The 14,892-nt window shown below is 34.6% G+C and overlaps 2 protein-coding genes across 2 annotated transcripts; one reads left to right on the top strand and one right to left on the bottom strand.

The window, feature by feature from the left end:
* Nucleotides 1–2,842: 2,842 nt before the first annotated feature.
* On the bottom strand, nt 2,843–8,738 carry LOC125220995 (protein FAR1-RELATED SEQUENCE 5-like). Its single transcript, XM_048123119.1, has 6 exons — nt 8,729–8,738; nt 8,133–8,239; nt 7,969–8,055; nt 3,795–4,522; nt 3,480–3,652; nt 2,843–3,393 (listed from the first exon to the last, which is right to left on the bottom strand). Exons 1-6 carry the CDS (start codon nt 8,736–8,738, stop codon nt 2,843–2,845), a joined length of 1,656 nt encoding a protein of 551 aa, XP_047979076.1.
* A 2,740-nt stretch (nt 8,739–11,478) lies between these two features.
* On the top strand, nt 11,479–12,691 carry LOC125220994. Its single transcript, XM_048123118.1, has 4 exons — nt 11,479–11,570; nt 11,616–11,835; nt 11,928–12,152; nt 12,257–12,691. The coding sequence occupies exons 1-4, from the start codon at nt 11,479–11,481 to the stop codon at nt 12,689–12,691; spliced, it is 972 nt and encodes a 323-aa protein (XP_047979075.1).
* Nucleotides 12,692–14,892: the final 2,201 nt, after the last annotated feature.

Raw genomic sequence — 14,892 nt, 5'->3', positions numbered from 1 at the left:
ATTTGTTGTATTTTCATTGCGGTTGTGAATTTTGTTTTATTTTGTTTTTTTTTCACTTTTCCCGACGATAAATTGTAGTATCATAGAATGAGGTAGATGGGCATGATGTGGACGAAGGTGGACGTTTTGATGAGATTTCTGTGTAGCGTCACCACTTGCATACTCATGTCCAAACATATCTGGATTAAATCTTTTTCAATGTTAATATTATTATTAGTATGATATATTGTAAATTAGATTTATTCACGAGGATGAACTATTAGACTACTCATCAAGTTTAGACTTCTCTTTATCATTGTCCTTTTGGTTTAATCTTCTTCAATATTATTTGTTTGACTAATTGTAGTTCATTCTTTTAGTTATAATGATCAGCTATTAATTTATTCAATAAGTTTGAGCTTTTCGTCCGTCGTATATTTGGTTATGCAGTTGTCCTCATTGTTTTGAATCACTTAAATAGATATTACTTACAACTATATTCTACTATATTACTCTAATATATTACTAGCAATTTGTTTATTTTGTATTATCATAATTATAACTTTTAATGTCAATAGTAATCATTAGAATCTTAATTGTCTTTTTATTAAAGAAAATGGCCATTAGTAATTTTTTAACATATCTATATAGGTTGATTTATGGAAATACCAATGCTATTGGTAAATTAACTATATTATAATTTAATTTGTTTTTAATTTTTATTATTTTTTTATTTTAATATTATTGGAATCATTTAGCTAATTATTTTTTATTATTTATTGCACTTCAATTTTTTAAATTTGTGGTTATTACATGTATTGAGTTATAACAAAATAGTAGTAATAAGTTAATTTAAATTAATATTGATTTAAATTTATTTATTCACGATTATAAATTTTTTATACAGAAATTAGTTCGCTTATGTTATAGTTTCGAGGATATAGGAGTAGTATTTTTAATTTTGCTATGATATGTTGATTCATTTTATTCTTCTTAGACCTTAATGAAATGTTATTTCAAATGATCTCTATTCATATACTGTGAATCAAAGCTCTCCAAATTTTTGTAATTCCTTATTAAATATTTCAAGTTTAATTTATAAATAATTTAAAATTAATATTTTAAATATCTTAGTCTGTGCATCGCAAATGTGTGATACTAGTTGGTTCAAAAGATGAGATTGAGTAGATAAGATTGGTACACAAAAAGCAAAATAACTCATGCATCTACCAAAATACGCAGAAACGTTAATTTGTTGTGCTGTGGATATGAACACGTTTTTCTATTCGAATAATCAGTCACGACAAATAAGTTCTAATCTATGTGGAAGAGGTTCCTTACTTTCGTTGCTCACGTGTTTATTTAACTGTTCTGTTAATTAGTACTGTGGTATTAACTTATCAACACTCAATAATTCAATATCCTAGTAGTATTACATTAAAAATTACAGTTCGCACACACAGACTAAATCACAATGTATCTTAACAACTAAATTCTACTTTACCACTAATTATATAGTACTCCTACTATTAAAGATTCAGAAATGTATAACGCACATACATATAATAAATATAGTAAATTAACTAATTGGAATCCAAAACTGAAACTATATAGCCTCTAAACATCGGCCAGAAATATAAGTTAAATCCAAATAGAAACTTATGTGACAATAAATAGCTTGTCGGGTAGTACTCTCTATCTTTTAGGGTTGATAATTTTCAACTGACACAAAATTCGATATAAACACGCACAATATTATGGATATAGTCAAAGTTCTATTGAGTCCGTCTCCTTATCGAATTGACCCTTTAAGACTTCTTACTTTCAGATTGAGTTCGAGTTGAGTTTAGAAAATCCATTAAAAAGAAACATAATTATTATAATTATTTTTATTATTTAAAAAAAAATACTCCCTCCGTCCACAAAAAATAGATCACAATTATCATATTTGGCCGTCCACAAAAAATAAATCACAATCATATATGGAAAGATTCTCTCTTACTTTTTTCTCCTTCTCTCTTACCCCACATTCCACTAACACTACATCTCTCTTACTTTTTTTCTTTTCTCTTTACTTATTTCTCTTATCTCTTACTTTACCAATTCTACATTAAAACTCGTGTCAAACACAAAGTGATCTATTGATTGTGGACGGAGGGAGTATATAGTACTAGTACTTTAGTTTTATTCGTTAGAATGTGTAAATTAGGTTTAAATCATGCAAATCAAGTGTTTAATTCTACAATATAAGATTTTAATCATATAAATGATAAACACAGATTTTGCATATTTTTAAGGCTTAGATTTGGCTCGTTTTCAATTTAAATCATGCACATTATGTCTATTATCAAAACTATAAATATGTTAGTTTAAAATCCTATAATAATTGTTGACGTCCGAAAATATTAGTAAATTTTTTAAAAGTTAGGCTTTTTTTTGCTAACCATATGTACATTAGGTTCGGAGGTTTAAATGGAGACCAAGGGAGCACTGACCCCTGAAATAATTTTAATAATGAAAATAAAGATATAGTAGTATGTCAGTTACAATTCTAGAATCGTTAATGCATGATTAATAGGCATTAAAATGCCCAAACCTCGTCATTACTTATTATCTACATGTATAAAAAATTAAAATTCATAAAAGTCAGCCTTTTTAGGCTAAACATTTATATTAATTACTTATAGTGGGTGCACTTGATCACTGAAGTAATATTTATTATCAAAATTGAAAAAAATAGAGTTTGAGTTTGAGTTGAGTTTAGATAATTGTTCCTAAACAAAACAAATATATGGCTGCACAGATCCCTGCCTACCGAAGAGTTTGCAATCGCACGAGTAGGACTCGTCAGTCTTGTCGTGTCTCACAAGTACGAATTGCGCTTGTTGTCTCCAAGTTTGTAGGTGTCCACCATATCAGTAGAAGTAAAGCCCAACACTCGGCATCTATCATTACCCTCAACAATTTCTTCTTGTATTTTCTTTAACATACTGTCTGTGAACATCGTCGAAGCATGTTTCTCAAATGGCATGGCAATGGCCAAGATAGGCAGAGCAGTTGAATCATGGTAGTCAAGCTTTGTTCTACTATTGCGCTGAAATTCCAGAGCATTGTTAAAATTCAAGTAGAATTCGGCAATGTTGGCGCGTGGCTTCAAAAAGTTTTTATAGAAGCTGTTCTCCGATTCAGATATCGAGGTAGTCCTGATCATGGAGCCAAGTGGAAAATCTCTGAAATATGCAGGTATCCAGACTTTCCGATAGTCGTACAACGTGTTGAACCAACCAATCCAGTCCATAATGTTCCACAACTCCATTCCACTGTTCCTCGAATTCGTCGAGTTCAAGCAGGTCCGACCATACACAGGCATTGAATTCTTTTTTGAAATTTCGTCCCTCAGTAACCTGCCCGGAACTTTGACAGACAACTTATGCATAATATGCCACATACACCATCTGTGGCGAGTCCCACAAGAATCTCTTCAATCGTTGATCTCATACCCAAATCTTGATCTGTTACGATCATCTTTGGAGCAACACCCATGCATTCAACGAAATGTTTGAATAGCCAAGCAAAAGCACCTGTTTTCTCGCTGCACACCAAACCAGCAGCGAAAGTGACGGGTCTCCCAGGATTGTCCTTTCCCGTGAATGGTGTGAAGATCATACAATACCTATGTATGACTAGCACATAAGATGAATCATTAAAAACGAATAATGCATAACAGATGCGTAGTAATGCAGAGAGTCATGTAAAAATCCAACTGCTATAATGTAACCTTATGTAATGCAGTATAATTAGTAAATAATGCATACATGTTTGTGTTATAGGTAGAGTCAAACGCCACAATATCACCACACATATGGTAATTCCTCTTCATCAAACCATCACACCAAAACAGGGCCACCAACTTATTACTATCATTAACTTCATACTCATATGTGAACGCGTCAGACAGTTCCTTCTTCCTAGCCATATCATCCAACACCATTTGTACGTCGATCCCATGTGCATATGCTTTGATGTCTCGAGAAGCATTCCTGATATCCCCAACATTGCAACCAACACGACCAAATCTACCGAGAATTTCCTTCATCACCTTGAACGTAAGAGTAGGACCTATGTTAGCCTTCGAACAGTCAAGGATGAATTGGTGGTGTACATCTTCCAACTGTCGATTAAGTGACATAAACTGTTGATGCTCTGACTCAACCATATAATGGTTATGCACCTCGTTGAACTCCTGGATAATATAACCTGGAAGCCCTCCTTCAGAGAAGAACTTGAACGAAATGCTTGCTTTACAACCACAACGCTTGGATAAGCGTCTACGTTTCATAGAAAAACCAGACCGTGCATTCAATTGGTCATCGCCGTTTGACTTCTTGCTGCCTTCCCTATTGCATACCACATAAGACCAAGTAGTAACACCGTCAGTCTTCCTTGTTCCTTGCTTGCGTGTATCAAATCCAACAGCCCGGGCATACACATCGTAGAAAGCAAAAGCAAATTCTAGCGACTGGAACTTCTGACCGACTACCGGCTTCAACTCCGAAGAACAACCAAGTACAACAAGAATTGCATAAAATCATAACAAAAAAATATTATGAAACTTATGCATTGCATTACATAGATCGTACATTACTAATCACATAAAATACATTATACAAACATATTTGTACATTATATTCATCATAATACTAAACCCTAGTCGAGAGAAGAACTACACCCTATAGCAATGGCTAAAACTCGTCAACTTTGACGGCATACGTTTTACTTACATACTAGACCCTAGCCCCAACAATGGCATTATGTTTGTGCATTATGTTTGTGCAGTAAAAACTGAACTATAGCTAATATGATATCTAAACCTAATATGATATCTAAACCCTAGCAGTAATCACTGAAACTGGAGGAGATTACTGAAACTCGAGGACTTGGGCCGCTGTTGAGTGAATTAATTGATACTACACCCTAGCGCCAATGATTTGTAATCCCTAAGGAAATAAATTAAACAAGCGCTAACTATTGCAAACGAGTCAGATGAAATAATACTGCAGAAATCGTTTTTTTTTAAGATTACAACAAAGTTCAATACTTCTGGAGTGGAAGAAATTAAATTACCTTCTTCCATTGTTGGAGAACAAGAAAAAAAATCACAAAGGGTCCAACTTTTTTCGGTTCTTGTAATTCACAAATTTGTCCAACTTAACGATACATTCACCACTAGAAACTTGGAGAGAGTTATCAGAATATTCAACGGAGAAGAAAAGATTAGAGTTTGGAGAGAGAAGAAAGATTTCGTCTAATTCAGAGAAACCGCTGTGATGTGTTGATAGAGAAAATCACGCTAGTTACCATAACTAACAAGATTGTGTATTCCTAAAAGGCCCTGACCGATTTTTTTTAACATTATAATTAATTCCAAATGGCATTATTTTGGGCAATAAGATCTTGATATTGAACCGCCCAGATTGAGTTAAACAATTGAAGAAAACATGCAAAAAGGATATGAATACATCCCTAGGAAAATGATCAATACAAAAATGCATCTCAATACAAAATTCAGACCAAATCCTGACCATGAGATTTTTCAATCTAATGGTCAATAATTGAAGAAAAACACAGTGGGTCATTATAAAGCAGTTTTAGGTCATATTATAAAATTTGGGTTTGAGGTCATGTTAAGATCCTTTTATGTCATCCTTATTATAATGACATAAAAATAAGCTTACGATGACCTAAAAATGACCTATGTATGCTTGGTTCTGTATTTTTGTATTAAGAATGGGTTTTACATAGATCAAAACTCTACATCCCTATATATATATATATATATATATATATATATATATATATATATATATATATATATATAGGGGAGCATTATGGTCCAAGTGGACCTTAAGTGTTAAGTTCAAATGTATTTCCAGCCTCAGGATTAACTTGATGGATGGTTGAGATTCATAATGTACATCCTTCTCCGTGTTACATTATTAGCACTTCCGAATTACATTATAGGGGTATATTTGGAACATCACCTAAATCACACGATTTCAAAATGGAAGTTCCAAAATCTGCGCCAATTCACTGCAACCAACCTCCCACATTCCCCTCACTCTCGATTTCTCACTCCAAAAGGCAGCCCAATCGACAACAAAACCTAGTTCCCTAAAATTCTCTACACATTCAACCCTACTCTTCTTTATCACTACATTCCCTCACTCTCAATTTAGCATCGTTGACAAAGATCCTAGGCGAATCCTTCTCCACTTTGCACGGCTACGGCGGCGGTGGGACACGGCGACGGCGGTAGAATCGACCCTAGCTTATACAATTGAAGCGGCGACGGTGATTGTTTTTTTTTTTTTGTTTTTCTGCACTGTAGTCCATTGATTCGACTGAGTTAATACCATGATTGGATTTTTGGTTTACATTATTGAGATTAATTGTTGTATTGTGATGTTTTAATACCAACATAATGTTTCATTCATTTAGTTCTAAACGATGGAAAAAGGGAAGAACATGGTCAAAAGAGGGCGACCATTCAAGACCAATTTGAACACCGAAGATGGTAAGCTTTGTCTATCTGTTAAAGATTGTGATCTTGAACTCTGAATAATGTAACATCATTAACAGATTAAGGCTTGTGGTGACAATTTTTTCATGTGCTCTGTTTCATTGTTAAGAACAGACTGATACATTATGCAATAGGCAATCCAGAATAATGTATAGCATATTTGTTAACATTGTTGTCATTCGTATGAGGCCTGGAATGCAAAGTGTTTGTGCTATACGTTACATTATTAAGCCCAATCAGTACGTTAAAACAGTGCTTAGACAGTAATGTATGATAACAAAAGCAATAATGTAAACAAATGTGTCTTTAGGTTGTTGTGCATATACATTATGCAGTTGGTGTTGTTACATTATGCTCTTTTAGCATAATTATATAGTAACACATGTGTGAAATACCATATTTCGTAGTTGGTTTTAAGTCGTGTAGATTTTATGTACTTATATACAGGGTCCAAGAGGGCAAGAGTCGGTGATGGTGCTGATGATTCTTGGGAAAGGGAAGAAGATCAAAGGCAGCTTCAAAAATTGGATCGAAAATTATGGGTTTTAATGTGTTTTATGGCTAGAATTTTGGATTGTAAATCACTATTTTATTTTTAATGTATCTTTTTGGTACCCTTTTTAGAATCTAAGTATAATTATTCCAGCCTAATGATTCAGCTTTTAATAATGTAATGATGCAACTCTAGTCATGTCATGATGCAGCACATCTAATGTAATGATGTTGCACGTATAACGTAATTATACAACGCCTATAATGTAACTCTGTAAAAACCATAGGATTTGCTGTTAACAATGCAAATTAGTGCTAGTGCAGACAAGGCAAAAGGGGTCGAAAAACCTAGTACAGTTCCAGTAAATTCAAGTTCATATTTTACATTTGCGCCGATAAGCTCTAGTAATGTAATTATGCAACACGTCTAATGTAATGATGTTGCATTTATAATGTAATTATACAACGCCTATAATGTAACTCTATAAAAAAACATAGGATTTGCCGTTAAAAAATGCAGATTAATGCTAGTGCAGACAAGGCAAAAGGGGTCGAAAAGCCTAGTAGTGTTCCAGTAAATTCAAGTTCATATTTTACATTTGGGCCGATAAGCTCTAGTAATGTAATGATGCAGCACGTATAATGTAATGATACATCACGAGTAATGTAGTGTATCCTTAATTGTTACATAATGCAAAGGGTATACGTGAACAATCTTTAACAAATTCTATACAATCTAGATGTCAGGTTGGAATAATGTAACAGAAAACTCATTGTGTCAATTAATCTACAACGTATATTCATTACAACATAGATCTAGTTGAACATAATACGTGCTTATTGCAAAAATGATGCTCAGTTTAAATTATGAAAATAGCAAGCCCATAATGTACGATATGCCAGCTTTACATCCACACCTCTTCGATAGCCGTCTCTGTTTCATGGTAAATCCACTTAGAGCGTTCATCTGATCTGACTCCTATGATGACCACTTTAAGCCTTCCCTATTGCATACTACGTAATGCCAAGTTATTACATTATCCACCTTCCCCGTACCTTGCTTTCGTGTATCAAAACCAACCGCACGTGCATAAACGTCATAAAAGGCAACTGCAAAATCCAGTGAGCTGAACTTTTGGCCGACAACTGGCTCCAACTCTAGAGAACATTCCGGAACAACTGATGATACTGCATAAATAAAAATCAAACAGCCAATGAAATTGGCCAATATTGAATCACACATGCACACTAATGTAAATCAGAAAATTGACTATTGTAAAACCACTACAGCTATGAACATGAAAATCACTCAAATTAAGTAATTTATAGTTATTAACTGGCTTGAATAATATGTTACTTATCTGGTACACAATGACACACAGTGATATGGAAAATCCGATAGGCTACCCCAAAAAAAGAAATACATTATCCTATTCATCAAGTTACATTACGTGCATCGAATTCCAATGTTTCTGTATAACTCCATCAAACATGACGCGATTAAAATTCCTTCACGATACTCATATATTGTCGTGCACATCCCAAAAAAATTAATCGCAAAACAAAACCAAAATACGATATGCATTCATCTTTCTAATGATCTGTAATATACAAAATTGGCAACGATTTTAAGAACGTAAATTCAATACAAAAATCGTGTACATAGAAAATACTTACATTCTTCCATCATTGATAACAACAAAAATAGAGTTGAGATGATGAAGAACAGCGCAGAGTTTCTTATTGCGGTTGAGTTCACGAAAAAAAAACTAAAAAGAAGGAGTATTCTACGAATTTTGGTTTCAATTACAAAATGGAAAATAAATCTTGCTTTAGAAAATTGGCGTGAATCATGGAAACTAAATAACTGCATAATATATCACAGTCCATCTGATCATATAAACCCTTTTATGGTTTTTATAAATATTAAAAAAAAAGGATAAAATGGAGTCATATAAACCGTCAGATCCATAAATTGAAGGGATGAGATTGACTTGGATATTTGACATAAAATGAGTTATGGACCTGATCACATCCCTATACATATATATATAGGGATATAGGGGTGCGTTAGGCTCCTTTGCACCTTAAGTGTCCTATTTCCTTCTTAATCTCAACCCTTGGATCCTTGAATTGGATGGTTGTGATCAATGCATTATTAGTCTATAATGTTGCATTATTAGCCGTTGTGCATTATTAGAATGAAAATGTGCATTATTAGTCTATAATGTTGCATTATTAGCCGCTGTGCATTATTAGAATGAAAATGTGCATTATTAAATGACACGTGGCATTAATCTAACCGTCAGATGACAAAATCGTGGGGCTAGGATTAAGAAGGAAAAAGGACAAAAGATATGAAAAGTATTTGAATACATCCCTATATATATATATATATATATATAGGGTTGTGCTAAAATGACAACACCATTTAATATAACATCATACCACCATTCTAGGCCCTTAGATCTGGAAATCCTAGACTTATTAAGCTGCCACGTGGCAGCTTATTTTAATTAAGTTGAACCCATTAAAAACTCCGAAGGGTAAAATAGTAATTCTCTATTCCTTAACAATTTCAAGAGTGAATTAGACGATCAATTCAGTTTTGATCGCGACGATGAATTCTCAGTTCATTGCTCGCTAAAAATTTTCAGAGTCACGCTCAATTCATCGATGAATTCTCCATCCAGATTCTCAATTTCACGCTGAATTTCACTCTTCGTTTTCTGCAATTGGATTCTCAACATCAACAACTGAGCTGAATTTCACTCTTCAATTTCTAATCCATATTCAGCAATTCAATTTCTCCATAATTCGTTTTCTGCAATTGGATTCCGAATTTTCAATTTCAGTCCTAATTTGAGAACCGAGAAATCTCCAAATCGTTGTCTCTCTTCATAGGTTTCTGAAGATCTATGGGCGACTCGATCATCAATTTTGATTTGGATGTTTTTCCTGAAGGTGAGTATCGACATGTTTAGCTGGAAAATAATGGTCAATTATTGGACGATTGTGATGACGAATTTGTTTACTGTTTTGACGATTATTGATCTTTTGTTTGAAAAATTATGCTTCTATTTATGTTCAATACTGGTTGAAGAGTAGTTATCGATGAATACTTGTTTAGTAGAGTATGTTTCTACTTCTGTTCAATATTGGTAGAGGAGTAATGTTCGATTTCATAAAGCATAATGCAGAGTGTTAACCTATGATTTCATCGCAATACTCTGTTTCTGCTGATTCTGATTCTGTTTAGTATAGTTTGTAGTAATTGCTGGTTTATGTGTATCACATTGTTGTTCACCTTATCGTTTATTGCAGTCAATTGTATCTGAACTAATTAGCCTCATGTTTTATCTTTATATCCAGTTGCATGTGTGCCAGCATGCTCCGACGAACTCCGTCCTTATGTTGGTAAGAAATTCCATTCATTAGATGAGGGTATTGCCTTTTATGAAGGTTATGGGCGTGAAACTGGCTTCGATGTGCGTAAACGTGGAATCAAATCTACTAGAGATGTTGTTACGTGGCAATATCTTGTTTGTAACAAAGAGGGATTGAAGGTGGGGATTGAAATGGATGAGATGCATGCACAAGAGGGTTTTATAACCAAACTTAGACGCACGTCCAAAAGGTGTGAATGTAGGGCGCGAATATCACTCAAGTATGTATTTGAGGCTGGATTTTTGGGGTATGTTGTTCAAGAATTTGTGGAAGTTCACAATCATAGTATGATTGAACTTCCTTTTAGATGTTACATGCATATTAACCGTAGGTTGGGTGAAGTACACAGGCGATTCATATGGGACTGCACGAAAGCCAATATTGGACCCACCATGACATTCAAATTCTTGAATGAGTTCTTGGGCGGCTATGACACTGTTGGAATCACCGTGGCAGAACTTAGGAATTATGTCCAAGGTCTGAAAACTTATGTCGAAGGTTCTGATGCACAAATGTTGTTAGATGAAATGGCGAGGAAAAAGAAGGCATGTCCTGATTTCACATATCACTATCAGCTTGGGAGTTCAAAAGAGTTGAAAGCGCTTTTCTGGTGCGATGCAATATCTAAGCGGAATTATCAACTGTATGGTGATGTTGTCTCCTTCGACTCCACATACAATACCAATAGGTAATGCCTTGTTCGTTTATATATAAATTCTGCATTCCATGTGTTAGGTTTCTGTTTGGATAACATTGTAGATTAGGACTCTAATATTTGCAGTCTATTGTGTATTATATTGCAGTTTTTGGACTCTAATATTGCAGTCTACCATTTATATGTATGAAACAGGTATTGCATGATATTTTCACCCTTCACGGGCAAGGACAACCATGGAAAGCAAGTCACATTTGGAGCTGCACTCTTATCCAATAAGACCACAAAATCTTATTCTTGGCTCTTCAAGCATTTTTTGGAATCCATGGGTCAAGCTCCTAAGATGATTGTTACTGACCAAGATAGAGGTATGAGAGCTGCTATTCGTGATGTTTTGGTGGATACAAAGCATAGATGGTGCATGTAGCACATTATGCTTAAACTTACCGACAAAATTCCAAGGAGATGTCTAGAAAATGAAGAGTTGAAAAAAGAGATCAGTGCTTGTGTGTGGTCTGAGGTGCTAGAGCCGGAAGAGTTTGAAGATTCATGGATGGGGATAATGGAGCGTTATGAGCTTCTTCATGTCGAGTGGTTTGTAACAATGTTTGACGATAGAGAGATGTGGGTCCCTGCCTATTTTAGAGACTTTCCCATGGGGTCTCTTATTAGGACGACGTCTGTTTCCGAGTCTGAGAATAGCTTTTATAAAACATTCACCAGACCTCGCTCCAATCTAGTTGAGTTCATTTTGATCATGCCTTGGCTGCACAGAGAAATTCTAGCTCGAAGTTAGATTATATGGATTCAACTATTATACCACCGTTCTCCAGTCAGTTGGTATTAGAAAAACATGCTGCAACAAAGTACATTGATCACATGTTCAAGAGAGTGCACCGTGAGATAGTTGACGCATTGCACCATTGTAGCACTGATGGTTTGTTGAAAGATGATGTGTTAGAGATCTCCACAATAAAGGACAAGTATAGTAAATCTTGGGTTGTTACCTACACGACCAGTGAGGATTCATATTCATGTTCTTGCAAATTGTTTGGGAGAGAGGGAATTCTTTGTAGTCATATATTTTTGGTTTTCAAGAACAGGTTTTTGAAGTTATACCTGATAAGTACTTCCATGTGAGGTGGTTGAAGACTGCCTTAGCTGATGCTATTCGTGGACCAGCTCGATGTTTGGGAGATCCTGAACTTTTATCAGATCCAAACCAGTTGTCAAAGAATAAAGTTGCTGACATATTTTTCAGTTACATGAAAAAATTTGATGGTGATAGTGCCATCATTGATTTGTTTTCAGCTGGAATTGATGAGCTTGGGAAGAGTCTTATGACAAGAATCCATGAACCATCTTCAGCAGACAAGGATAAACTAGTTAAAGATTTCTATTTTGCTGAAAAGCCAACTGTGGTTAGAGTACAGCCACCATCAGTTGTGTCCACCAAAGGTTCGAAAAGTGATTCTAAAATCCGTTTGGTGTCCGCGAAGGAAAAGGCTATAAAGTTGAATAGCAAACCATTGCGTTAGTGTAAAAAATGTGGCGAATTTGGTCACCATGACTCTAGGAACTGTGGTCGACAAAAGGGAAAATAAAATTGTTAGTTCATTTTTACATTATCAGGTTGCAGTCTTATACAGAAGATATTGCAGTATTAGGGTAGATATATTGCAGTCTAATGAAACGAGTGCAGACACACTATTTTCTTCTTTCTATTCTTTCATTTCTATTAATTTTATACTATTGTTTCCAAGTTGCCTTTTATTCCATTAAATAGTCTAACTTCAATCTTTTTTAATTACAAATTTTTACAGTACTATATTGCAGTCTTATTCAATGAATATTGTTGTGTTACCACAACAATGTTGCAGTTTACATATTATTGTTACAATTGTTCTTTCTAATGTAGTTTAATAAAACGAAACTATAGCTAGGTGGTACACAACCTTAAAGTCAGTATTCTCTACAATCGAAGTATAATTAGCTTTCAAGTGCTAGGAAAACATCACATGACTTTAAAGAAATGTTCACTCAAATTCCATTAATTTCATTCACTAGATGATTCTTTTAAGTTTCTTTTATGCAAAGTCATGACATTTACACTGCAATAATTTCCCAATAGAACTCCCTGCTCTAACTGAATCTTAGATTTCAAATCAAAATAGGTCCTAAACACTTTGTTACACCCATAAACTAATATGATCTGCAATTAATCTCAAGCATGCAAGCATATTATAAGTAACTGCCATCAAAACAATTATGGATAAAAAGTCAAACCAAATTAAGTCAGTTACATTGTCTACCCCAAAATAAAACTATAAAACGAAATGTTTCAGCACAAGTTCATTCAAACATCCAAGACTTCATGGCAAACATCCAAGACTTCATTGTTGCAGCAGCCTTAGGCCCTATTTTCATTGTGAGGCACGCCAAGATGGTTTGTTCTTGTACTCCGCTACCATATTCTCCACATCAATCGGTCTTGTCTTTTTTGCCTCAGTATATTGATGTGAGGCAAGTCTTGACACACACCTCAAGGCCCTATTGTTGTTGTTATACAGCATTGTTGTACAATATTTGGCTCGAAGAAGCTGCAGAGGCCTTGATTGTTTGTTTGTCAGATCACATTTCCAGTCAGTGACCTTCATGCCCATATAAGTCTCCATATGGCGCATTGCATACAGGCCACAATCTGTAGTGTCTTCTTTAGCACTCCATTTCATTTCTAGAACCTTCACATTTTCTTTTTGGAGCATGCGACCGTAGCTAGCACAACCATACTTGTCCAGAGTGTAGACAAAGAAATCTATCTGCAATTTATTAAATAAGAATTGTCAAGCTGATGATATTTGCATATTTATATACTGTATATTGCAGAATAACATATATAACATTGCTTGCTTACTAGCCTATAGACTTGGTCGCCATATCTAACCCCAACATCAGCTTCTTCTGATCTAACATTATCTATCACGCAGATTGTTGCTTTCAAGAAATCAAAACAAACCACATAGTAGTGGTCGTTTGCATATATAGGGGAAAAAACCTGGTGCATAAAAATGAGTATATTCAATTGCATTCCACTAAGAATCATATTGTAGTTCAATGTATTGATAGTTTATTACCAGACTGTAATTTTCCCATTTGAAGTTTTGGATATACTTCAGCTCATCAATGATTCTTTCATGAAAGACCTCCTTTGTCTGATCATTGCTCCAATCAGTCTTTGGGTCCACAACTATACCACTCTGCAGCCAAAGAAAATAAGAATTAGGACAACCATATGAAAAGTCTAATATGCATTAAGTGTTTGAGACATACGAAGGTGAAAGTAGACAGAAACAATCTGCTGGGTGATGTACGGGACTTGAAATTCTCATTCAAATTTAAGTAACAACTCCACCCATCTATGACTGCAACATGGATCCTTGCATATGGCAGCATCGACATTAGTTGAGCATGAGTAATTTTGAAGTTGTTGATGTTGAATACAATCAGCTCCATGTTACAAAATGTAGGATGTTATCATTCTGTACAATTATTGAATAAATACTTGGTATTAAAAACAATTTTGTACGAAAACGTACGTGGCATTGATTTCAGTACTCATCATCCAAAAATACAGTTCCTCTCATCCCCCGAAAGTTTGTTTGACATTGTAACTACACGCACAGCATAAGGAGATTTGATCGCATCACTTACTTTATGTTTTGTCTTGTCACGGGTGGAG

The sequence above is a fragment of the Salvia hispanica genome, chromosome 4, assembly GCF_023119035.1.
Source record: "Salvia hispanica cultivar TCC Black 2014 chromosome 4, UniMelb_Shisp_WGS_1.0, whole genome shotgun sequence".
NCBI lineage: Eukaryota > Viridiplantae > Streptophyta > Magnoliopsida > Lamiales > Lamiaceae > Salvia > Salvia hispanica.
Note: the sequence above shows the minus strand (reverse complement) of the source record. Positions and strands in the feature narration are given on the sequence as shown.